Source organism: Galeopterus variegatus, unplaced genomic scaffold (genome assembly GCF_000696425.1).
Source record: "Galeopterus variegatus unplaced genomic scaffold, G_variegatus-3.0.2 Scaffold3260, whole genome shotgun sequence".
NCBI lineage: Eukaryota > Metazoa > Chordata > Mammalia > Dermoptera > Cynocephalidae > Galeopterus > Galeopterus variegatus.
The window spans coordinates 133,046-157,952 of record NW_007729371.1 but is presented as its reverse complement, the minus strand read 5'-3'; the positions used below and the strand labels follow the sequence as shown (position 1 = coordinate 157,952).

The 24,907-nt window shown below is 40.0% G+C and overlaps 1 protein-coding gene across 1 annotated transcript in view; it reads right to left on the bottom strand.

The window, feature by feature from the left end:
* TMEM236 (transmembrane protein 236) overlaps positions 1–1,219 on the bottom strand; it is a 22,934-nt gene extending 21,715 nt beyond the window's left edge. The window contains exon 1 of the mRNA XM_008584436.1: positions 1,182–1,219. Within this exon, the coding sequence (XP_008582658.1) occupies positions 1,182–1,219 (38 nt within the window). The remainder of the gene's footprint in view (positions 1–1,181) is intronic.
* Positions 1,220–24,907: the final 23,688 nt, after the last annotated feature.

Sequence of the window (24,907 nt, the reverse complement as noted above, 5' to 3'; positions counted from 1 at the left end):
TTTTTTTTTTTTTTTTTAAAAAAAGTGATGTTTAGGGTGTTTGGTGGGGGGGGGGGGGATATGGTTGGCCTGCAGCTGGCTCCACTGCTGGCTTGGTTATAGTGGGGAGGGTGGGGCTGAGGCCCTTGGCCCCCACCTCAGGACCCTGGGGGCTTCTGGCTCTGGCTATTGCATTGTCACTGAACTGGTTGACTTCGATGCTGGGTGAGGCCCTGGATTTTTTTACTTGAACCACAAAAAATCATGTATAACATAAAAATGACATAATGTTTCAAACTTGGTTTTGGACCACTTCTAAAACCTTGCATGATCAATCAATCATATAGTTATTGAGTTATAATATGTATATGATACTGTATCTCATGATAGAGAAAATCAAAATATATGTTAAGCATTATTAATTTATGGGAAGACAAAAGATACTCCAAGGCTTTTTATAATGAAATATTTACCTCCTCTTTTCTTAGTTAATAATGTTATAGTAATTACATTTATATGATGTGTGTTTCTAAGTACAAGAGGTGTTGGATGCTTTTGATTTATTAACAACTTGTTCTTGACCCAATGGAGCTTTCTCAACCCCAGTCCATCTTAGATGCTGGAGGTGTAGACATGAGTTAGCAGATGGGATCACCCCTCTCTCATAGCCAGACCAGTACGACCTGGCTAAAACCAGTTCTGATGGGATTTAACATTGGTAGCTTTGCCCCTTAGTCTGAGCCCAGATGCAGCACTAGGCTCACTAAGTAAGATTGGCTAAACTGGTGTAGACTCCTCTTCTCTACTTAACCTCTAAAAGATGAGAGTGCCCCAGGGATTACTGCTGAGCCTTTTCTTTATATTATCTCCCTCAGTTATCTCATTCGATCCCATGGCTTTAAATATCACCCACTTGCCTATGACTCCCAAATATACACTGGCCTTTTTTCTGAGCTCTGAACTTGCCCACCCAACTAGTTGACATCTCCACTTGGATGTCAAAGTGACAACTAGGACTTAACATGTCTGAAAGAGAGCCCAAGTCCTCCTCCATACCTGCTCTAATTTGTCACCCAATCCTCTTTGATTTACTACCCAAATCCACTTCAAATCCATCCTCTGCTGACACCATGGTGAACCCACTATCATCTCTCATCTGTGGTGTTTCCTGACTGATTTCCTGCCGGTACTGCTGTTCTTACCTAGCAACATCTTCTCCATATTTTAAAAATGAAGTCATAGTTGTAAAATGTAAAACACATCTCATCACTTCCCTGCTCAAAAATCTCCAATGCTGGGGTTTGGGGAAATGGGGAATTATTTTTTAATGGGTATAGAGCTTCCATTTTGCAAGATGAAAAGAGTTTTGTGGATGGATGGTGCCGATGATAGCACAACAAGGTGAATGTACTTAATGGCACTGAACTATCCACCTAAAAATGATGAAGATGGTAAATTTTATGTTATGTATATATTACCACAATTAAAATAAAAAAAAACCTCTAATGGATGTACAATTTAATTAGAGTGAAATTGAAACTTATTACCCTAGCCTACATGCTCTACATTGTGTGGTTTCTCTTATTTCCCCTACTCTCCTCATTTAAAATAACCTGCCTTCCCTGCCTTACCCCTTGGTTCCAGTCATGCTGGCCTTCTGGTTATTTGTGATCACACCAGGCTTGCCCTGTCTCAGAGGTTACGCTGGCTCTTCCCTTCGCCATATCTGTTCCCTGCTCTGGCTTCTTGCTGTTATGTACTTCTCTAGCCTTGGTCAATTTTCATTATATTCCATTTATATATGACTTGATAAGTGCAGTGCTTATCACTACCTGAAATTCTGCTGATTGTTTATTTGTTTCCTGATTGTCACCCCCTCTTCCATCACCCCCCAATGTAAGCCCCATGAAAGCAGAGACCTTATCTGAGATGTTCACTGCTTTATCTCCAGCAGCTAGAACAATGTCTCTGGATCTTGTTTTGTGTAATGAATCTTCTGGGAATCTAGTGAGTCTGACGGACCTTTCTCAGGATAAAATTTTTAGATGAGTAAAATAAAATACATAGACTTACGAAACAAACCAATTATCTTAAAAGTATCCAAATTCTTTTAAAAGAATTATATATACAATACACAATTTTTAAAAAAAGAATTATAGCTAATAATTCCAAACTCTTTTAAAATTTTGACATAGTAATATATGTGTCTCTTTATGAACACAATGTCCTTTTTTTATTTTCTTTGCAGTTAAATCTAGTAAAAATTGTAATCGCTCATAATTTAAAGGTAGTAAAGATCCTAAGCCATATTCGTAAGTATCTGCTGCAACTGTTGTGTAAAGGTCTATGTAATAAAGTTACACGTCCCACTAATACTACTATGGTTTGTTATCAACATTCAGGTTGGAAAGAAATGCTAGTTTTCCAATTAGAAGTTAATGAAAATAAACATGTAAATTGTTTCTCATCCAAATTCAAAAACTCCATGATGCAGAGAATGTCTGGCACATAGTAGAAACTCACTAAATACCAAATAAACAGAATAGTAAATAAATTCCAACCCAACTCTATGCTTTATTTAACTAGAATCAATGTTAGTCTGTGTTTGAAAATCTTGACCTACTTCTAGGATATGTTTATAATTTATTCATGAGCTTTGTTGACTTAATAGTGTCCCTACCAAAAAAGGATATGTTAACATCCTAACCCCCAGTGCCTCTGAATGTGATCTTATTTGGAAATAGCATCTTCACAATGATAACCAACTCAAAATAAGATCATTAGGGTGGGCTCTAACTCAATATGATGGTGTCTTATAAAAGTGGAGACATTTAATAACACACTTATGCAGAGAGAAAACTACGTGAGAAAGCTCAGGGGGAATATGGTGAATGCAGAAAGTGGGTTGATGCATTTACAAGCCAGGAAACGTCAAAGACTATCAAAAAACCACCAGAGGCCAAGAAAAAGACGTGGATGAGATTCTTCCTCATATCCCTCAGAAAGATCCAACCCTGCCAAAACCCTGACCTCAGACTTCTAGCCTCTAGAACTGTGAGACAATTAATTTCTGTTGTTTAAGCCATCCAGTTGGTGGTACTTTATTATGGCATTTCTAGGAATCAGTACAGATTTTGCTACAGGGACATGGGATGCTGCTGTAACAAATACCTAAAAATGTAGATGTGGCTTTGGAATTGTGTAATGGGTAGATACTGGAAGAGTTCTAAGATGGTAGAAAAAGCCTAGATTGCCTTGAAGAGATTGGTGGTAGAGATTCAGATGCTAAAGGAGATTTTGGTGAGGGCTCAGAAAGAAAAGAGAAGAGCTGTAGAGAAAACGTCTGTCATCTTAGAGAACAGATATATTATCATAAACAGAATGTCACCAGAAATATGAACCCTAAAGCTGCTTCTGGTGAGGTTTTGGATGGAAATAAGAAAAACATTAGAAACTAGAGGAAAGGTGATCCTCTTTATAAAATGGCAGAAAACCATGCTTTGTTGGGTAAAAGTAGAACTTGTAAATGATGCACTCAGATATTTAGCTGAGAATATTTCCAAGCAAAGTGTTGAAGGCATCGTCTGTTTCCTCCTTGCTACTTTTAGTAAGATATGAGTGAAAAGAGATAAATTAAGGAACAAATTTTTAAGCAAAGAGGAACTAGAACTTGAAGATTTGGAAAATTCTCAGCCTGTGCATATTGCAGAAAATGAGAATGCAAATTTGGAAAAGAACACAAAGGCTGTGGCTTGTGAATCCAATTTACCATTGTAGCAGAAATACTGCTGGCTTGGACTGCAGGTGACAGAGATGGGATGAAGTGAAGAAAGGCTGTGGGACTTCTTGCACTCTAGGGAGGAAACTGGCTAATAGAGCCGTTTGGCTGAAAATGTGTTATCCTTCGAGAAAAGGGAAGAATGACTGTGACGGTGGTTCACTAGCTGGAAAGGCTGGAGCAGCAACTACTGGCTCAGAGGAGCCCTCCTAGAATCCAGAGGGCAGAGCTAGTCCAGGGCTGAAGAGTTGTGGCCACCTCTCTGGTGCGCCGAGAAGGTAACCTCAGAGGCCAGAGCATCAAGCCACAGAGGATTATTCTCACAACTTAAAATCTAATGAAATTTTCTCTCCTAGGTTTCAGACTTGCTTAGGACCCATGACTCATTTTCTCCTTCCAATTTTTCCCTTTTGGAAATGGCAATGTCTCTCTTGCTCCACCACTGTATTTTAAAAGCAAGTAACTTTTTTTATCTGGTTTCACGGGTTCACAAATTTACCCCAGAATGAATCATACCCCAATTCTTGCCCTAGATTTAGATGGTGAGTTTGGGGACTTTGAGTTGATGATGTTTGGATGAGATTTTGGACTTAGAGTTACTTCTGGAATGATCAAGACTTTTGGAGATGTTGGGAGGAGTGAATCTATTTTATACATGGGAAGAACATGAATTTTGGGGGATCAGATGGTGAAGTGCTATGGGTTAAATTGTGTCTCCCAACACAGACATGTTTAAATCCCAACCCCCAGTACCTCAGGATGCAACCTTATTTAGAAATGTCTTTATTGAGGTAATCAAGTTAAAATGATGTGTTCTGGTGGACCTAATCCAATGTGACTGGTATCCTTTTAAAAAGGGAAAATTTGGAAACAAAATGCAATAAGGGAGGACTATGTGAGGCCACACATGGAGAAGGTCACATGTAGATGGAGGCAGGGCAATGCATCTACAAGCCAAGGAACACCAAAGATTGCCAGTAGACCACTAGAAGCCAGGAGAGGGGCATGGAACAGACAGATGTTCCTTCATATCTCCCAGAAGGAACCAAACTCACCTGCACCTTGATCTCAGACGTCTGGCCTCCAGAACTATATTTCTGTTGTTTAAGGCACCAATTTTGTGGTACTTTGTTATGGCAGTCCTAGGAAACTAATACGAGTAATCGAATTTATGTTAGAAATGTCGCAGACACTTTGAAGGTCTACGCATGCTGAGTTTCATGCCCATGCAATTACACCAGATGGAACCAAAGCAGAAACTGGCGAAAGAGAAGGACTCATGTGCATGGTGTAATTTCCAGATGAAAGACTGAGTTAGGGCACCACCAATAGACTTCTACGTACACCTGTAGTAAATTGGCAGTGATGGGCTGGCCAGTTAGCTCAGCTGATTAGAGTGTGGTGCTATAACACCAAGGTCAAGGGTACAGAACCCCATACCAGCCAGCCACCAATAAATAAATAAATAAATAAATAAATAAATAAATAAATAAATAAATAAATAAATAAATAAATAAATAAATAAATAAATAAACAAATTGGCAATGAGAGGGACTCCCCTGTGAGTGGGGCCCATGAAGAAAGAACTGAGCTCAGCCTCAGTGGGTTAAAAAAGCCAGAAATCTGGTCCTGAGATTTCTCGCAGAGGAAGTATGTTGGATGGACAGTTGGATAACACCGTAAGAAATGGCTCTCTGCTCAGAAACTTTCAAAGATTCTCTTTTACCCAACTGATTAAGTCAAAGGTTCCCTGCCTGTCTTTCAGGCTTCCCCACAATCTGACTCAACTCTCCAACATATGATAACACTCCCACTCTCCACTACAACACAGTGATTCCATACTGTGTGCCGAGTACTGTACGAAAGCATTTTACAGACATTGCTCAGGCCCCACAACAACGCTAGAAGTGAGGTATCAACCCTATTTTACAGTTGATGAAAATGATGTTAAACATTTCATTAATTTGCTTAAGGTCCCACAGCTAGGAGGTGAAAGATGAGTTGTAACCCAGGTCTTTCTGACTCCAAAACACACACTCCTAACCACTCTGCCATGGGACAAGAACAACTGATGGAACTCTGCAAGCTGGAGAAAGCACACTCTGCACACTCTCAAAAAGTAATAAAAAAGGGAAATTAGGGAGCAATGGGCAGAGCTCCCAGGTATGGTCAAATTCACTGGTACGTAAAGGGAGGGCGGAGGAGGTGAGGTCTACAAAGAGGATGGAGAAGGAAGCTACATGGTTGCAGGTTTTATTTCAATGTAAGGAAATAAGGAAGACAATTCTAATCATGAGAGCTACAGAAAGTAGTGCGTTCCCTGTAAAATCAGAGGTAGACTATCTGTATATAGGGAGAAATAGTGTAGTTAAAAAAAATAGTGTAGTAGATGAACTCTAGGATTTTTTTTTTTTTTCAGTTTTTAGAATTCTGTGGAATAATGTCAACATTTGATACTACAAGCAAGGGCAAGAGTAGAGTTTTAAAAGTTGGATCTGATGCACACAAAACTTTTTTTCAAGGAGAGCATTATCCTAACAACAAGGACTGGGAGGGACGAAGAGAGAAAAGAAGCAACAGGCAAGGACACCAGTTGGTGGAGTTTGCCAGAGTCCTAGTGTTCATTAACAAAATGTTCTTTGTGCTCCTTGAACAAAAACAATCAGGGCAAATGGTCTGACACTGGATCTGAATATTCGAAAATTTGGGAAACCTTGCCAGAAATGCAAGTGTATGGTGGCCCTGGAAATGAGGGCCTAACTAGGAAGTTAACAGTCATGGAAAATAAGGAGCTGGTGCAAGAGAGATGGAAAAGGAAGAATTCATGGAATGAGGTGACTTTTTGCATATGGCTGGTATATGGTTATGCAGTGGATATGGTGGAGGCAAGGAAGAGAAAGCCTGCAGTCACATACGACAAAATTATTGATACTGAGTATATAAGAAGATGACAGACCCACTGAGAGAAACTGGAGTGTTCTGGGAAGAAGTAATTGTTAAGCCCAATTGTTTAGTTAATGGTATCTTACCAATGACCTCTCAGAGGTACTGAAAAGAGGGAGCTTTATTTCCTTCAGTTTAGCGGGTCTGTCCAGCAGTGCACAGATATTACTGGTGCTGTGCATTTCACCTGCATGCACTACTGCAGAACAGTAATGTGCTCAAGAGACCAGGCTCTGGAAACAGATGCCCTTGGGGCAGTCTTGGCTCAACTACTCCCTGGCTGTATGATCTTTTTACCCCGTGCCTCACTTTCCTCATTTGTAAAATGGGGACTAAATTGTTTTTATATATAAAGATTAGAGAGTTAACTAAAGTAATACAGACAAACATGTTTAGAACTGTGCTTGGTAAACAATAATTGTTCAATAAGTTTTGCTCTTATGTTACTATGACTATGATGACTACTGCTACTACTACTGCTACTGCCACTACCTAAAACAGGTCAACAAAATCTCATTGAATATGTTAAGGATGTTAAGGACTTAAGCAATGTAAAATATAGACCAAAATGTTTGGGTCTTTCAAACTTGGCACTGCCCAGGATTCCTGACATGTCATGGTCTGAAGTAATTGTACTCTGAAGGACTCAAGAGAATTCCTGAAATAGAGCTCTGGGTCCCAAGACAGTCTGGAGAGGCCCATGAATCTTCCAGAATTATCTTGCCCCTACTGTACTTTTTCAAAGGAGATCTGCTCCAGTTTTGGGCTATCTTTACAGCTCATTTGGTGCATATGTAAATTGCTTTTCTTTATTCCTCCAAGAATCTCCCTAGTCTATTATGATTTATGACAGGCATCCCTAAGAAAGAACAATAATTCTAAAAGAATGAGGAAGTGTTTAACAACAATAAAGGACAGAGCACTAGATTAAAGTTCAGACTCTACTGTTGATTTAGTGTATGTCTTAAGTTCTCTAAAACAGTTTCTTCCCTTAAAAGATGGGAATTATGTCCTCTTGGTCACCTTCAGCATACAGATCAAAGGAGAAAATGAAACATAAAAGCACTGCATAAGTGTAAAATACTTTGTAAGATATTAATGATGTCACTATATTGATCCTCATTATTCTCAAAGGATAGAAGAGATCTACAAAATTCTCCAAATTCAAAGAATATCACTGATAGTGTATAATTTTCATTACTCTCTGTTGTTCTGAGGATTGAACAAGATCATGTTTTAAATGGAAATAATAAGTTCAGCCTGAGGTAGTAACACAATTCATTGAGTGCTTACTACGAGCCAGGCACTACGCTAGGAACTTGATATGCATAATCCTATGTGATTTCTTAAAAAAAACACTCCAGGAAGAAACTAGGTTGTCCCTGTTTTCCTCACAAAAAAACTAAGGCTCAAAGAAATTAAATAACGCACACAAGGTCTCACGGTCAATGTCAAAGCTGGGGTTCAAATCAAGGTCTGCTCTCTCTCTCTCTCTCACCTGTATTCCCATGGCTTACCCTTTTCTAGCTGCCAATTCACTCCTGAAAACCAGCCTCATAGAGCTCATGATGCCAATGCGGACCTCCAGGGAGGTTTTCAAATAGCCTCATCAACCTTAAATCTGGGAAAGTTAAGTATCTATGGAATTTCGCATTCACAACTACTTATGTAATTATTTTTCAAAATTTAATCTTTTTTTTTTCCTTTTTGTCTTTTTTCGTGACCGGTAACGGGATCGCAACCCTCGGTTCGCGCCCGTACCGCGACCAGCAACGGGATCGCAACCCTCGGTGTCGCGCCCGCACCACGCTCAACCAGTGAGCGGACCGGTCTCTATATGGGATCCGAACCCTCAGCGGGAGCGCCGCCACGCTCCCAAGCACCACACTCTACCGAGTGCGTCACTGGGCCGGCCCTTAATCTTATTTTTAATCCCTATTTTCTGCAGTAGCAATTATTTTTGCACCATCTTCATTTAGTGATTAAGATATGATACACTATAAATTACCAATATGTTATAGATACAAATACACATCTTTGGGGGAAATGACACAGAAAAGAGTTGCACTTTTCTTGAAACACATTTTGCATTCAAAGTCAGAAAGATTAAAGAAAAAGTTGCATGAGATAGAGGAAAATCATATGGAATCAGACAGATCTAAGCTCACAAATCCTAGCTCCACCATTCACTAGCCTTATCACTTGACAAAACAAATTAGTTCTTCAAGTTTCAGTTTCTTCTTCTATAAAACGAGAACACTGGCACCTATACTTTGCTGCGTTGTCATAAAATTTAAACTTAATAGTACAGAATGTAAAGTTCCTACAGTAGTGCTCAGTAGCTGTTTCTTCTCTTGTGACCAGCCACACCCACAAACAGAAACTAAATACTGGAAGAGTGTTCCCCAAAAGAAGTCACTGAAAGATGCAAAGCGTCTTGTGACAGACTAAGACACTTTAGGACAGGAGGAGTACATGGGCCAGATGTACAAAGCAAAATCTGAGCAGATACTAGGGGTGACTAGTATACCACATTCTTCCTTCATCTCAGTTGCTCCAGGAGATTGGGACATTGTCCTTCAAAGAGGCAGTTTAGGGTAGTGGTTAGAAGTACCAATTACAGACACAAATCTAGGTCCAAAGTCTGACTGACTTTGGGAAAGTTTCTTAACCTCAGTAATCATCAGTTTTCTCTCAGGAATAATAATGATGAACTCATTACAACCTCATATCAGTACTTACCTTGGCACATAATAAATCATCTGTAAAGAAGCAATTGCAGCTTAATAATAATAATAAGTGATATGGGAAGGCTTGCTGCCTGAATGGCATTCAGAATCTAGAGTCCTACAGATTTAAGACAATGTGGAAAAAAAACAAAACAGAAACAAAATAACACAAGAGATCTTCCCTGGGCTGTAGTGGGCCAGCATCCTGTTGTTTTACTCTTGTTGTCATTTGGACCTTCCACTATTCCCTCAAAATTCCCGGCCTGGCAAGTAATCTTGGACAGTCAAAGCAACTTCTGGGGAGTGTGAAAGGTGGAGGGTCCAGCCCAGCTCCAAGCTACCCCTTAGGTGACCTGGAGTTCTGGTCAAGGTTTGGAAAGCCCCTAAACACCACCAATAAAAGCAATGCCAACAACAAAACGATTTATTTCCAGAAACTCCTTGACAGCTCTGCCCTCAGGGAACTGAGTCCCCTGGCAAGGTTCTGAGGCCCCGTCCAGTACCAGCACCTAAAGAGCATTTCCCAAGCTCCACACTTCAGCTCCCCGCTTCAGCATCAGCCCAACAGCATGTCTAACTGGACTGCTATACCTGTTATTTTTACATTTCTGCTCTCACTTATGTTAAAGTTCCCAGCTCTTTATTTACCAAAGGTGTTTTATGTTGTTTGACTTTAAAATAAAAGATCAGTAAGAAAGAAAATTTAACTCATCGAGAAAATCCCAGATGAGTAAGAATCAAATCTGAAGATCTAAAAGGAAAAATCATCTGTATCAGAAATGATTTGTTCTTAATATCATGTGGATCAGTACAGTCATTAACTAAACTGCTAGTTAAATCAATGATAAATAATAAATAATAAATTTTGATTTATTTAAAATATTTCTGCATTGTTATGGAAGTATTTTCCCCCCACAAGGGTAATAGAATTTACCAACATTAGAAAGTATTATTTTTTTAAATCTAAGTCAAAAAATCAGCTGCTTAAAAAATCATAATTGGTTAATTGTCAAAGCATGCCTTAGATCTGTAAACTGCAATGTGAACATTTTAAAATAGACATTACTTTCAGTTTTACACAAAACTTAAATTCTATATGATAACCTTCAGATTATGATTTGTGCAAGCTAACTCCAATAACTTCACATGGTTTAGTGTTTGTCAACCAGGATATCCTGATACTCAAAATATTTATTCATCATTGCACACTAATTGCCATGTTACACAAATTAACATAATTTTTATTTTGCTAGTCAGGAAACTAAAATGGCGATATTAGAAACCTGTTATCAGGATTAACACACTAAGAGCTATCAATAGCTAGTTCAAAAGCATGGCAAATATTTATTTATTATTTTTTATTTTTTTTGGCGGCTGGCCTGTATGGGGATACAAACCTGTGACTTTGGGATTATCAACCCCTCGCTCTCCCAAGTGAGCTAACCAGCCATCCCTTATGTCAAATATTTAAAAATGAACAATGTCTCCAGTAAACAAAATTTAAAATGCACATTGTCAGTGCTCAAATATGTTGCTTACATTCTTTCTTCAAAAAAGATATTTGAGCACCGACAATGAGCATTTTACTAGGTGTCAGGGTGTGAAGATGAATGAGTGACAGAAGTGCCTGTCCTGCAAATGCTCACAGTCCAAAGGAGGAAACAAAGCTAGGAACAATGAAAAAGAACTAAGGTCAGAAGTATAAATAAATGCTATGGTGGCACACGGGAGAACTTCATGTTTGGGCTTTGGGAAGGTGGGGGAAGAGAAGGATGATCAAGATGGATGAGAGGACTAGGGGTGTCGGTGACATTTCAGACAGGAAAAAAAGAGGCAAGGAGGCTCAGTGACTAATGAGTCTGGCATAGCAGGGAATAGGAAGTGATGTTAGAAAAACTGGTTGGGGTCAGAATGTAAACGTCTCATTAAGGATTGGGGTGTGACCGTGTGTGGAGGGGGTGCAGTGGCAGGCAGTGAGAAGACAATGTTTTCTGAACACAGGAGTCACTTGATCATTTGGAAAGGAGAGTCGATGCCAATGTGGAGGAAGGACAGAAGTGACACCACCTGGAGGTAGGGAAGCCAGCTGGGAGCCACAGAGGATCCTCACATGAGTGGCGTGGGAGCGCCGAGGACACACACCAGCACACGTCCACTGCAGGCCTTCTCTAAGCTCGCTTCCTCTGCTGGATTCCCCCGCGCCTGCTGTTGGACGGATGCAGACCAGTATTTCTCCAGGCTTCTCTCTCCCAAGGCCCTTGGCAGAAGGGCCCCACGCTGTCTGACTGTCAGGAGGCACCCTAGGATTCTGGTGGTGTCTCAGGGTTAACGCCCTCTGCCCTTCCCCTACAGGATAATCAGCTGGCCGCTTCCTCCAGCTATGTGGTTATTTTACTTGAAATTCAATTTTGAAGCCACTGATGTTTAGAAGTCCTCTCAAATGAAAGAAGAGACTTGGAAGAACAGTGACAAGAATATGAAAGGATGGTGCAGAAACCTGAGCTGTGGTTCCATTGTCAACTATTTCTCATATCATATAATTGACATCAATTCTTTATATTTTTGTCCCTGACCAAAATTTCTATTTAAATGATACTATATACAAATTATATTTTGAGCTGCTCATTCTTTGTCTTCAGTCATCAGTGCTATTATGTTGTATTCTAATTTCTTCTACAAATTTTGTGTATTGATAGGAATTATGACCAGAGCATTTGAAGAGAGTTATCGAATAAAAATATCCTGACTGCAGGGAAAAGAAGTCTCTTGCCCAGGTCTATAATTTCGTTTTGAATGCTCAATTTTTACTACCACTTATGGGAATTTAAAACTGACACTAGCTTTGTATTGCTCACCTACAATTTTCCTCTGGTTCATAATCTTCCTTCACCTTTACCTTCAAAGATAACACCAAGAACATTAGCATTCATGTGACCTGACCTGCTGTTTGTCACCAAATGGAATACTCTGATCACTAGCTGTGCTTTTTTTGAGCGGGAAGGAGGCTGTGATTCTCACCCTCTGCCCACTGTGAGCCTAAATCCATGTAACGAAATGACTCTGTTAACTTTGTCCACTGGCTATGTACTATATGCAGATAATGGCAGTCCCTACTTACTTACACTCTGCTTAGGGAGATGACACAAACATACAGCTAAGACCTAAGATCATTCACAGAGTATGCTGAGCAGGTTAGGGCTGTGAAGGGCTACCCTGCCCACAGTCCTCTATCCTCCTCTACCCACACCTGCCTGGATGAATAGGCACTGGGCCTTAGAATGTCCAGCAATCTTGTATGGCTTGGCATAAACTGGGCCAATCAGATTCTCACCCTTTGGAATTTGAACTAAGAAACATGGAGAGAATTTGGTAAATGGAGCTAAAGGAGGCCATGATTTTGAGTGAGAATTAGAGCAAGCCAAACTGCTAGAACCACCCCTTGCATGTTGTTAATACTCAGTCACTATCTGATGAATGAATGAATGAATGAATGAACAAACCAATAGACGGTGAGGGAACAGAAGTGGGGAAGTTGATTTGGAGAGTAAGCAGACCTGAATCAACAGGGAGAAGAAAGACCAGTTTCTAAACGTGCCTCAGTTGTTGAACTTTCTAGTTCATGCATGTATATCCCTACAAAAGGAGGTCTTTGTTCTTTGCAACAAAAAGGGCTTGAGTATAAGACAAAGAACTATGTTTATGAGCAGGGGCCAAATATCATTCAGAACAACATGTAAAAATACTAGATGATTCAGAGGAGAGGACTAAAAAAAATTGAAGTAGAGTTCATCTCTACTGAGAAGCATTCTCAGAGGATGTGAGTTTGGGCCTATATGGATCTTTCTGTTGACTCAAAGCAATATCTCTAGATGATTCAGAGGAGAGGACTAAAAAAAATTGAAGTAGAGTTCATCTCTACTGAGAAGCCTTCTCAGAGGATGTGAGTTTGGGCCTATATGGATCTTTCTGTTGACTCAAAGCAATATCTACATATTGCTACAGCAATCTTCTCTGTCTATTGCAATGACATTTCCTTTGAAAAGTAGTTCTAAGAATGTTCCTGATGTAGTGAGTTTGTTTGGGATTAGGAGAGAGAAGCAAGTTGCAGGTACTATGTATAATGATATGAATGGCTCAATCGCATTTTAGTTTTAAAATACTGTAGTTATAGATTTATATGCAAATTTTAAAATCCAGAAAGATACTTATCAAACGGTTAACAGTGCTGTCCCTGGGGAATGGGCAAGGTGGGGGGGGTGGTGGTTCACTTTTTATTTATTAATATTGTCATAGTTTGAATATTTCACAAGCATAAAAATCAGAAAATAACTTCAGACTAATAAAAATGAGTTTTAAAAGTAATATCAGTTTCATAAAAATTTTGTACTCTATTTTTTTTATCTTTCCTGCACTAATTTGTTTTCTTTTGCTTTTCCTTAAGCAGAAGCCAAGTAAACAAACGTTACTTCCACTTATCCTTTTAATGGTAGTACTAAGGAGCACTGAAATAACTAAGAGGCAAGCAGAGAGCCAGGGAAAGCCTTGAGTACCTGTCTCCTGCCTGGGCATTTTGGGGTGAATTGGACTGCCTTCTCCTCTTCTCATGGGAGAGGGCTAAAAAGCATAGCCTTCATTCCTCAACACCCACTCTCTTTTCTCCTTTGTGCAATCTTTCCTCACTCTCCTCCAAGCAGGATTAAGTATTTCCTCCTCTGGGTGAAAACGTCTTCTGAACACTTCTAGGGTAGCACTTTTCTCCCTACATTGTTTGTTTACACACTGGATCCCCTACAAAACCATATGCTCCTCGAAGGCAGAGTACATCTGCTTTTATTTTTGTATCATCATTTCTCAGCACAATGCCTAGCACATCATAACCCCTTAACACATATTTGTGGAAAGAATGAACAAATGAAGTATAAGAGAAGTGGTGGGCAGCAGGGAGAATGTGCAGGACTGTGATAAGGGCTAACTCTTCTTTTATTCCAAAGGATTGCTGTCTACCACACTGACTTCTAGGAAAAGAAATCACGTACTACCAGTTCCAATAGAATCTATTCACTCAGTCCACAGGCTTCAATTCCCTTGCTCGGTCAACTTTACCCTTGCAGTGCTTGGTCCTAATTATAGCTACCAGATCTCCTTCCTCCATAGCCATGACTCCTTAGGGTCCCAAGGTAAGAAAGAAAAAACAAAGTCCCTGTGCATTGCAGAATTTATTTATTTATTTTTACATTTTGAATAAAACACATAGTTCTAATTCTTAATTGACTCAGTTAAAACAAAACTCCTGTATACATATTTAGAGATTATAAATTACAGAATTTATTAATGTCATGATGCATGTTAGGAAAAGACTAGGACCCTTTCCAAGCATTCACAAAATTTTCCATAAATGCCAATACTACAATATCTTCCCCAATCTATTTTTTAAGTGTATTTATTTATTAATATTACTATTTTTTTTTATGTTCTATAATGTTGTTGTGGAGCAGTTGGGGGGGAAGGGGAGAGGGAAAGGGGAAGGAAATAGGGTGGGAGAAGGAGGAGCAGGATTGAGGCCTGCAGCACCCCCCTCATTCCTGCATTGGAGACCAGGGGACTTCCAGCATTGGCTTGGTAATTTCTAGACTGCGTGCAGATGTCAGACGGGTGTGGCTGAAGCCCTTGCCCCCCTACTGCCCCAGCTCGGGAAAGGCTGGGGCACCACCTGCAGTGGCTCCGTGGTTGTTGCTGGGCTGGTTGTAGGTGTCAGGGTGGGGGTGTATGGCTGAGGCCCCCAGCCTCCCATCACCCCAGCTCGGGAGAGCCCAGGACACTTCCTGCAGTGGCTTGGTGACTGTCACTGGGTTGGTTGCGGGTGTCGGGGGACATGGCTGAGGCCCTTGGTCCCCCACCCTCAGGACTGGCCACAGTTGTCAGGGGGCATGGCTGAGGCCCCCACACCTCCCCGCTCCCTGGCTAGTTAGCCCAGGGGACTTCCGGTCCTTCTAGGTGTTATAGGTGTTGTTTGGTGATGAGACCTTTACTAGTTAATATCAAATTTTGTCTCTGGTCTGTGGGTATTTTGTTTTTTCTTTCAGTTCTGTGTTGGATTATTTGCTGTTCCTACCACTTAAACTCTGCTCTGGAACTAATTTGTTGTCCTTTGCTTACTTCTAAAATGGGGGAACTTCCTGTGGGGACCAGCACTTGAGCCCTGTGGTTGGGCTAAATTGCTGCTTTGCTGCCAATTCCCTGGGGAAGGCTTTTTGTACAGCTCAGATTTGAATGGTTGACTTTATAGGTGTTTACAGGACTCATGAGCTCCAGTACACCTGGATTGTATAGAAACTCTGGTTTGGGCCTGGGTCTTTTCATCAAACTACACCCCCTGTGGTTCTATATTCCTGATCAGTCTCCACTGACTGGTCCTATGCTGATTGGGGGGCAGTTCAGCTGTCCTTGCTGTGCCCCAGTGTTCTCCCAGTGGACCCGTCTCCCCCACTGCCTGTGCTCCAAACACTTCCCATGGCACAGGCCATATGCCGGTCCCTTGAGGTGACTCACCAGCCTCTGAGTGGCTCCTTTATCCTATGTGAGTGCACAGGAACCTTCCCGTTAGTAGTCTTGCTGGCCTGGGGGCCACCAAGGCCGTCTTCTCCCCTGCTGCCTCCAAGCAACTACATCTGGAGGGCACAGCTGCAGCTTTTGCTGGCTCCTAATTGGCGCGCTCAGTAGCTCCAGCCTGGAAGCAGCCGGGGCTCCAAACGGTCTGAACAGTTCTTTCTCTCATTGTGGCTTCTCCTGCCTTCATGCACTCTGTAGGTCTCTCCTCTTCCCCTGAGCTCTAGCAGCCCCAGCTTGGCTGTCGTTGCTTTCTAACAGTTGTAAATTGATTTGTGGGAGAAAGTGATGCTGGAGAATATCTATTCTGCCATTTTGACCAGAAGCCCATCTTTCCCAATCTTTTCCAATGTGTGTGCCCTCAAAAATGCATATTCCATAATGGACTCAAATCATTAACAAAGGAGATGACTGTTTGGTATTTGTTTGGCCCATGGCAGAGCCTTCAGTTATTCCAGTCTTTAGCCCTTCTGAAGTGTCATTTGCATGAATTTTACATAACAGATTGGGAGGCAGGGAAAGTTCCTTCATGACGGATAGAGCACCTACTAGGTTGGCAAAGAAATAAAATTTCATTATGCCAACACTAAGCTACCAGGAAGAAATAATGCTGGACCCCTGATTTAGAGACAAAGACAAAAGAAGATGAAGGAGGTTTTAAGTCACCTACCCTTCAGTTGGGACCCACTTATTCTAATCCTAATTCCTTCCTAAATCCCCTGATGAATCTGCCATGCAATGGCATTGCCAGTACCTGGAAGCACATGGAGGGGGAAATTTTCAATTTACCCAAATTCTTTATTTGAATTAGTCCAATACTAATTTGAAGATCTATACGCCTTAGTTTGCTCTTTAATGCTGGGTTTAACAACTTCCTGGTAGGAAACAGATTTGGTTTTCTGAAGCTGGATCTGTGGTGGAAAGACTGAGTCTTGTGGTTAGAATTCACTTCCACGTAGGAGTGTTGATGCAGTGTTTTTTATTTTAGTAAGCAGAAGATATCATTCTGTCAAGAGGAACACCTGTTCTCCACACTTCCAACTGTCATTTCCTTCCTGCAGGAAGTCAAAAATTGAAAGTCTCTAAAATTGTTAGGAAGATCATTTGTAATCTCAAGGTTTGTTCATTGTTTTCAGTGTCTGTGAAACAAAGTGTATGAACTGCCAGGAATGTTCTGGCATGTCCGTGGCTTGTTTCCTGTGATCGTGTGGTGTTGATGTGCAAAAAGGCAGAAGCTGGTGGCAGTGAAACTGGCTCTCGGTATTGAGCTGGATGTATAGACAGCCTAGAGAAGAGATGAAAGCATGTCCCTGGGCCTAATTTACTGATTATCTACAATTTCCAAAGAGTTGCTGATCCTCATAAGCGGGTGTTACCAAATAAATCACTTGAGGTGAATTTAGTAAGATTATGTCACGACCTGATATGTGCCCCCTTTTAACCAATGTTATGCTATCATAGTCCAGACTATACTAACCTTACAGAAAAAAGTATAATTTCACCTGTCTGGCTATTAAATGAGCAACTTTGTAAGAGCAAAGATAACGTATTCACTTCTGAACCCCTTTATAACTGGTGATTCCATTCTAAATTAACAAAATATATAGGGTGTCCTTACTTTTAAAAAATAATGTTCCGTTGAAAAATGTTTTTCTGGGCGGCCCTGTGGATCACTTGGGAGAGTGCGGCACTGGTGGCGCTGAGGCCGCAGGTTCTGATCCTATATAGGGATGGCCGGTGCACTCACTGGCTGAGCGTGGTGCTGACCACACCGTGGCGAGAGTTGTGATCCCCTTACCAGTTGGGGAAAAAAAAAAAAAAATGTTTTTCTGTTATAATTGCCTAGATCTTAAAAGAGGAAGAGAGGAAGAAAATGAATTAAGATTTTCCACTCCACTATATAGCCTTCACACAAAATGTGTGTGTAGTAGTATATAAAGGGGAGCTAGAAATTAGAAAAATGATTACTAAAGAAAAAAGGAAGTCACTTCACTTCAACAATTCTCAAATTTTATTTTTCAAGGGACTACAACAATTTGAATTAGCCTTTCAGTACTCCATCGTAATAAATTTAAGCAAACAAATAAAACTTAAAGGTAGATACAGTCCTAATCAATTAGCATAAATTCATCCCAAAGTTCACAAGCTTTAACCTAAATTTCCCAAACCTCCACTGTTGAGGACTTAATAAGTTTGCAGTTCTCCAATCTGTCCTTACTTAAGTTAAAATAACTTCAAATCACTGTTAGTCATCCTGCCCATGTTCTCACAAAATAAGTGAAAATGATTTTCCAGTTAGTTTGTTCAATGTACATAAAATAGTAAAAATGTAATTTCCAAGTGTCTTGCTTGCATGTAATGCTCCCTAGCTCCACTGGGTGGTGCAGGCTTTGTTTTTTGTTTTGTTTTACAACTTCTGAGTCGATATTTTAAACGATCCTGTGGGTTTGGAATCTTTTAACCTAAATTATCCTTTTTTAAAATTTAGGCTAGAAAGATGTGTGTCTTGTGGAAGATAATGTATGTTCTTATACTACGTAAATTTGGTTAATTCAGTTCTACAAACATTTAATGAGGTAAATCAAAGTCCTCCAGTGGCTTCCCATCTCATTTATGAAAAGCCCTAAGGCTTTAATAATTTTCAAAGCCCTCCAGGATCTCTCCCCCACCACCTTTCTCTGTCTTAATTTCCTATTACTCTGCACCTCACTGTCCTTCAATATTCTTCACACACACCAGGTATAAAGGCTTCAGTCCCACTTTTCTCTTACTGTTCTCTTGGGCTGAAAAGCTCTCTCAATATCCAAAAAGCCAACACCCTCACTTTCTTTAGGTCTTTCTTAAATGACACTTTCTCAGTGAGACCACTTATCTAAAATTTGAACACTTCCCCCCGCCAGTTTCCTATCCCTGTTTCTGCCTTATTTTTCTTCTTAGCACTTAACAACATGTAATGTTTATTTTACTTATTTATTATGTTAAATGTCTGTTTCTTGAGGGCAGAAATTATTTTTTTTATCAATTTTGATCTGTTATATACTCATACCTAGATTTGTGCTTAGCACATAGTAAGATCTCTGTAAATATTTGTTGAGTAAGTGAATGAAATCCCAAATAAATTCAGTAGACTATGCTAGCTACTGTGCCAATGCTGGGGTATACAGATAACTAAGACACATATTCTGCATTGTGGGCAGAGGAGAGGTACGTGCTCAACCTGCAGGTTCAGTTAAAAGTTTTCTGAATCAAAACAGGTGCATTCTCTGTGCTTAAGAATGAATGTTAAAAAATAAAATTACAACAGATTTAATTTAAAGATCTAATTGGCTTTTATCTGCAATTCATGAATTGGGTGTCATCCCATTCTATAAAATAGAATAAGAGCTCCAGAGTTGGGCTTTAAAGGCAGAAAGGGCCTGAAGAAGACAGAAGCAAGGAACAAATGTGGATTGGTCATTACAAAGCTGCTTTCCCTATAGGGTTAAAACAGAGACAACTTCCTTTTGCTGGCTCAGGTAAACTGAGCCCCTTCTCCTTGGTTGCTATGAATCCCCTGGGTTTGTTTGTTTTTAACTAGCCCCATTTCAAAGTTTAGTTTGAATACATAGTATTTCCATAAGTGACTCCATTCTGGTTTCATTTGGTCTGGTTTGGTCTGGTCGGCTGGGGCCTAGTGAAGGAACCTAGTCCAAAATAATAGCTTCCCATAAATTTCACTTTACATTAATCTAGCTGGACTCTTTCAAAAGTCCTAATAGAAAATACTATTAAATTTGCTACAAACACCGAAATGACTGAAGCCTGTATCTAATTAGCTAATTGCAAGCAACATTAGTCCCTGTCTCTTCTTATAATACTTAGTACATTATTAAATTCTAAACTTGTACTGTAGTTTCAAATGTACATGTCTTATTTCCTTTATTCATATATGACTTCCTTAAAAGTGATGATAGTATCTTGTTGTGTTGGGGGACCCCAAGACCACCACCAGTTTCAATAATTTGCTAGGAGGACTCACAGGACTTCGCATATTGTCACACTCATGGCTATGATTTATTACACCGAAAGAACTTGAAGTACAATCATCAAAGAGAAAAGTGCATGGGTGAAGTCCAGGGGAGACCAGGTACAAGTTTCTAAGAGTCCTCTCCCTGTTGAGTCATGTAGGATACATTTAATTCCCTCAGCAACAAATCGTGACAACACACGTGAAATGTTGCCAACCAGGAAAGCTCACTAGAGACTCAGTGCACAGGTTTTTATTGTGGGCTGATCCTATAGGCATTCTCTCCCTGGAATGCACTCAAATTCCAAACTCCTAGAAAGAAAGCAAGTGTTCAGCATAAACCACATTGTTCATGCAATCATTGAGGCACAGTGAGCCACTCTTTTTGGTTCTGGGAATGGTGGAAACCCTCCCGAAATCCAAGTTCCCAGATGCCAGCTAAGGGCCAACTTTGTAAACAGGCCTTTCAAAAGATAGCAGCCCGAGATAGGAAAAATAAGTTCTATTGGTGTACAGTAGAGCTAGGCACATCTATACTTAATAATAATTTACTGCATGTTATCAAATGGCTAGAAGACAGGAGATCAAATGCCCACATCACCAAGAAATGATTAGGTTTTGCAATGATGAATATGCTAATTACCCTGATTTGATCATTATACATTGTATACATGTATTGAGTTAACTCTTCTCTGTCCACTTACTCATTGTTAGATTCTACTAGTGCTCGAACATCTGCTGTATTCCACTTTCAAGTTTATGTTATTGCTAAAATGAGATAATGGGTATCAAGGAAATGAAAATGTTATACATACAAAGAATTATGGTTACATTTTAAAACTGTTCCCATGTAACAGATATGATAATGATGGAGGAGGGAGAGGGATGGGGGAGGGAGGATTCGGTAAATGGACACAAAAATCAACTACACTGTATATTGATAAAATAAAATTAACTTTAAAAAAACAAAAAACTGTTCATATGTATGTTTTTAAAACTGTCTTGTCACTTCATTTATTTATTTTTTTGGTTCTTGTATTACTTAAACATGAAAAATCAATTTCATGTAAATAGTTAGCTAATCATCATAATACAGACATAAATAAAATGTAATTTTAAAAATTACCACCACAGAGGTAATGGCCCAAATATGATTTCTATTTTTAACATCTATTTAGGATCTGACCTAAGGTATTTAAATTAATCTATATGACCCTCCTCTGTAATGATAATGATACTTTGAACTTACATCACAGGGCCAGTATCAGACTGTTGGTAGATCGATTCAGGCTAGTAGCAAACCTATTAGTCTCAATAATTAAAAGGTTTCTGGGTTTGCTTGTTTTTTTTATGGCTGGCCTGTACAGGGATCCGAACCTGTGACCTCAGTGTTACAAGGCCGCACCTTAACCACCAACTGAGCTAAACCAGCCAGTCCTTTCACCTGTCTGCACCCCACCCCCCGCCCCCCCCATGGCACCTGGCTGGTATGGGGAATCAAGCCCTTGAGCGTGGTGTTACAAAGCCACTCTCTAATCAAGTGAGCTAACCAGTCCGAACCTGTGACCTCAGTGTTACAAGGCCGCACCTTACCCACCAACTGAGCTAAACCAGCCAGTCCTTTCACCTGTCTGCACCCCACCCCCCGCCCCCCCCATGGCACCTGGCTGGTATGGGGAATCAAACCCTTGAGCGTGGTGTTACAAAGCCACTCTCTAATCAAGTGAGCTAACCAGCCAGCCCCAACTAAAAAGTTTTGAGTGACTGAACAACTCTACTTGCTGGTAGGATCCACGTCTGCTGATAATAAGGAATTTTTTGGCAAGACTGTGATCAAGTCTGAGGTGAATTCCTGTGATTCACCACCATGCTGCAGGAATGACTTTTGCTGTCCTGCCAAAGGGCCCCAAATCATGCTCTACAAACAAGAGGCTGGTCCTTGGGAAAAGAAGAATACTATTACATATCTCCTTGAGAGTACTAATACATATCACCAGTCTCCTTTGTCATCTTTTATGTCTTTGAAGATGCCAATGACTGCAATATATGAAATCCTACCTAGAGCATTTCCTTAGTAGACTCTACTGTGTATTTTGAAGAACTCATATAGGCTTAAAGTATACCATATAAGTTCCTTTGATTTGATTTTTTCATATGTTTAGAAATATAATCTGTAAAGTCTGTTCACCTTCACGGCTTCTCACTATGATGGGAACAAGGAGACAAGAGGCTCAATCAGTAGTGAGTGGGGGAAGATTATGGCCAGCCTTGACATCTAGGCTGGGGTTTTAAACTGACTACAGGACAGGGTTTATAGAAAGGCTGCACAGATTGGTTCTAAAGGGTCTCTGAAGCACCTGAAATTATATATAAAACTCTGGGCAAGAGCATTTTTCTGCTGGAAAGGTCCATAGCTTCAACTTTTCAAAGGTGATTGTGACCTTTGAATGCTTGTGAAGCCTTAGACCAAGTGGGCAAGGAGACTTAGTTCAAAAGTAGGAGGATGCATAGTGTCAGTGTTTCCCAAACTAGTGTGACCTAAGGATTATGAGGCATTTGTTAAATTACAGGTTTCCAGTGCCATCCCAGATTGACTAAATCAGAATCTCCAGGCAAATAACCTAGGAATCTGTACATTACTAAGTATTCCTATGATGTAGTATGTGGAATAGAAGCATCTTTAAAATCCATGCCAGGTTAGACACTTTACAACTCCATAATTTTCATGGGCCTACTTCTAACGGTCAAGGTCAGTAGTACTCTATTTCTTGAGGGTTGACAGGAAAATGGTACTTCAGGGCCTCACTTCTGATGCTGCCAGAAGATAAAGCTCTGAAGTTCCTTGAATGAAATTCTCTTCTCTGGAAAATTCAAATGGAACTATTTTTTAAAAAATCTTGATACACATTATGATTCATAGCTTGGATTTCTAATAGTAAATTAAAACATAAAGGCAACAGCTATCCGCAGTACAGCATGTCAGAAAATTTATCAGTATCATGTTCTACAACATGCCCATCCTTCAGATTCTGCAGATATATCAGTTGCTGCACCTTTGATTGTTGACTCTGAATATTCCACATATTAAGTAAATCAAAATTCTAAAAACTCAGTACGCTCCAGATGTCATGAAAAAACAATGAATCAGAAATGGACTATCCTGTAACACTGTTCTTTCCAAAATAATCTGTCTGAAGCCTAGATAATTTTCAGTTAAATGTCTATTCTAGAATTATCAAGATTCAATCTCAGCAGCACCACCTACTGATAATTAAAATTCAGTACTTCATGTAAATTCTTAGCAATGTAAATGTTAACCAATTAACTGGAAAACACCTAGAATATGTTTGGCTTTTCATAAAATAATGTGTATGATAATATAATTGCTAGAGGGAAAATGTTGTGTTTTTGCTGTAGTAAGTCAATTTGCACTCAATGACAATGCATGTTTCAATCCAAATAGGTCTCCAGCATGCTGGCTTTTGTCCATTTGTACCTCTACCCCTCCATGCATTCCCCATCATTGTGGGTTCCCACTGGGGTCAGCCAATGAGAACACTGGTAGGTCAGACAGGAGCAGGAGAAGCTGGGGTATTGATTCTCTTTCTTGCCTGCTGTGAAAGTTAAAGCTCTGTCAGTCTGTCTCTCCTGCATAGGTCCAGCTCTCACTGGACTCCATACACTTGCCATTTAATACTTGCCCATTTTGGCCTGGAGTGGTGACAGCTGAGGGTGCCTTAGTCTTCAGTAGGTAGTTATTTCATGAAAGCCTGTTCAGTTGAACCTCTTGAGTGTAATTTGGCTTCCTCCAAGGCCTTGACTGATACCTAGAGCTCTCTGGAGACTCAGCTTACATACCGTGAAATGGAATCGATCGTTCGCTCAACATTTACTAAGCGAATACTACGAAAAAATATTGTCCTTGGTGCAATGGGAGATACAAAGATGAAAAAGATTCTATTATTATCCTCAAGAGCTCATGCTTACATACATAAAGTGGATTCAGGTTGACTAAACATTTTTAAAAATAATTATGTGTAACTTTTAATTTCTATGCACAATTTTATTAATCTTAGGTACCACCAAATAGATAAGCTTTTGGGCCAAATATATCTCCATATTTCTCTGCAAGAGTCTGACCTCGTTTACTACCATCAGATTAGAACCCTGAGGTTCATTTAAACTATCTTAAATAAGCCAGTTAAGAACCTGAAAACAATTACTTAACCTATACTTAATATATACTTTTAATTTTAATGAGGTAAATATTCTCATATACAAGTGCTTACCTCAGAGTTCTGTAGTGCACACACACACTCACAGAGAATATAAAATTCCCCATTAGCGTCAAGATCCTGGAGAGCAGGAACCTGTCTCATCCTTCCCTGTGGCTTCCAGCATTTGTGGGATGTGCCTCACACACAGTGGAGAGTAAAGCATCTGTTGAATGACAAGATGGGAGGTGGCAAAGCATGGTGGAGAAGAGCACAAATTTAACCTAGGTTTGCATCCCAGCTATGCCACTTCTATCTAGATGACCCTGGGCAAATTCCTAAACTCTCTGTGCCTCAGGCTCCTCACCTATAACAAGTGAATATTAGTATCACTCTAGTTTACATGCTATTTGAAAAGCATTTAGACTGGTGCCTGACCCATCATAAGGACAATGTAAGTGCTTGTTGAATAAATAAAATTAAAGTGATGCTATTTTTCATATCACTTGGAGGCACTGTAGCTGGCAAGGACCTTAAAAGATATAATTCTCTTATTTTACAGATGATAAAACTGAGGCCCAGAAAAGGTAACTGCAGTAAGCCACTGCAGAAGCTATGATCATCCCAGATAACCTCATTCCTAGAAGATCTA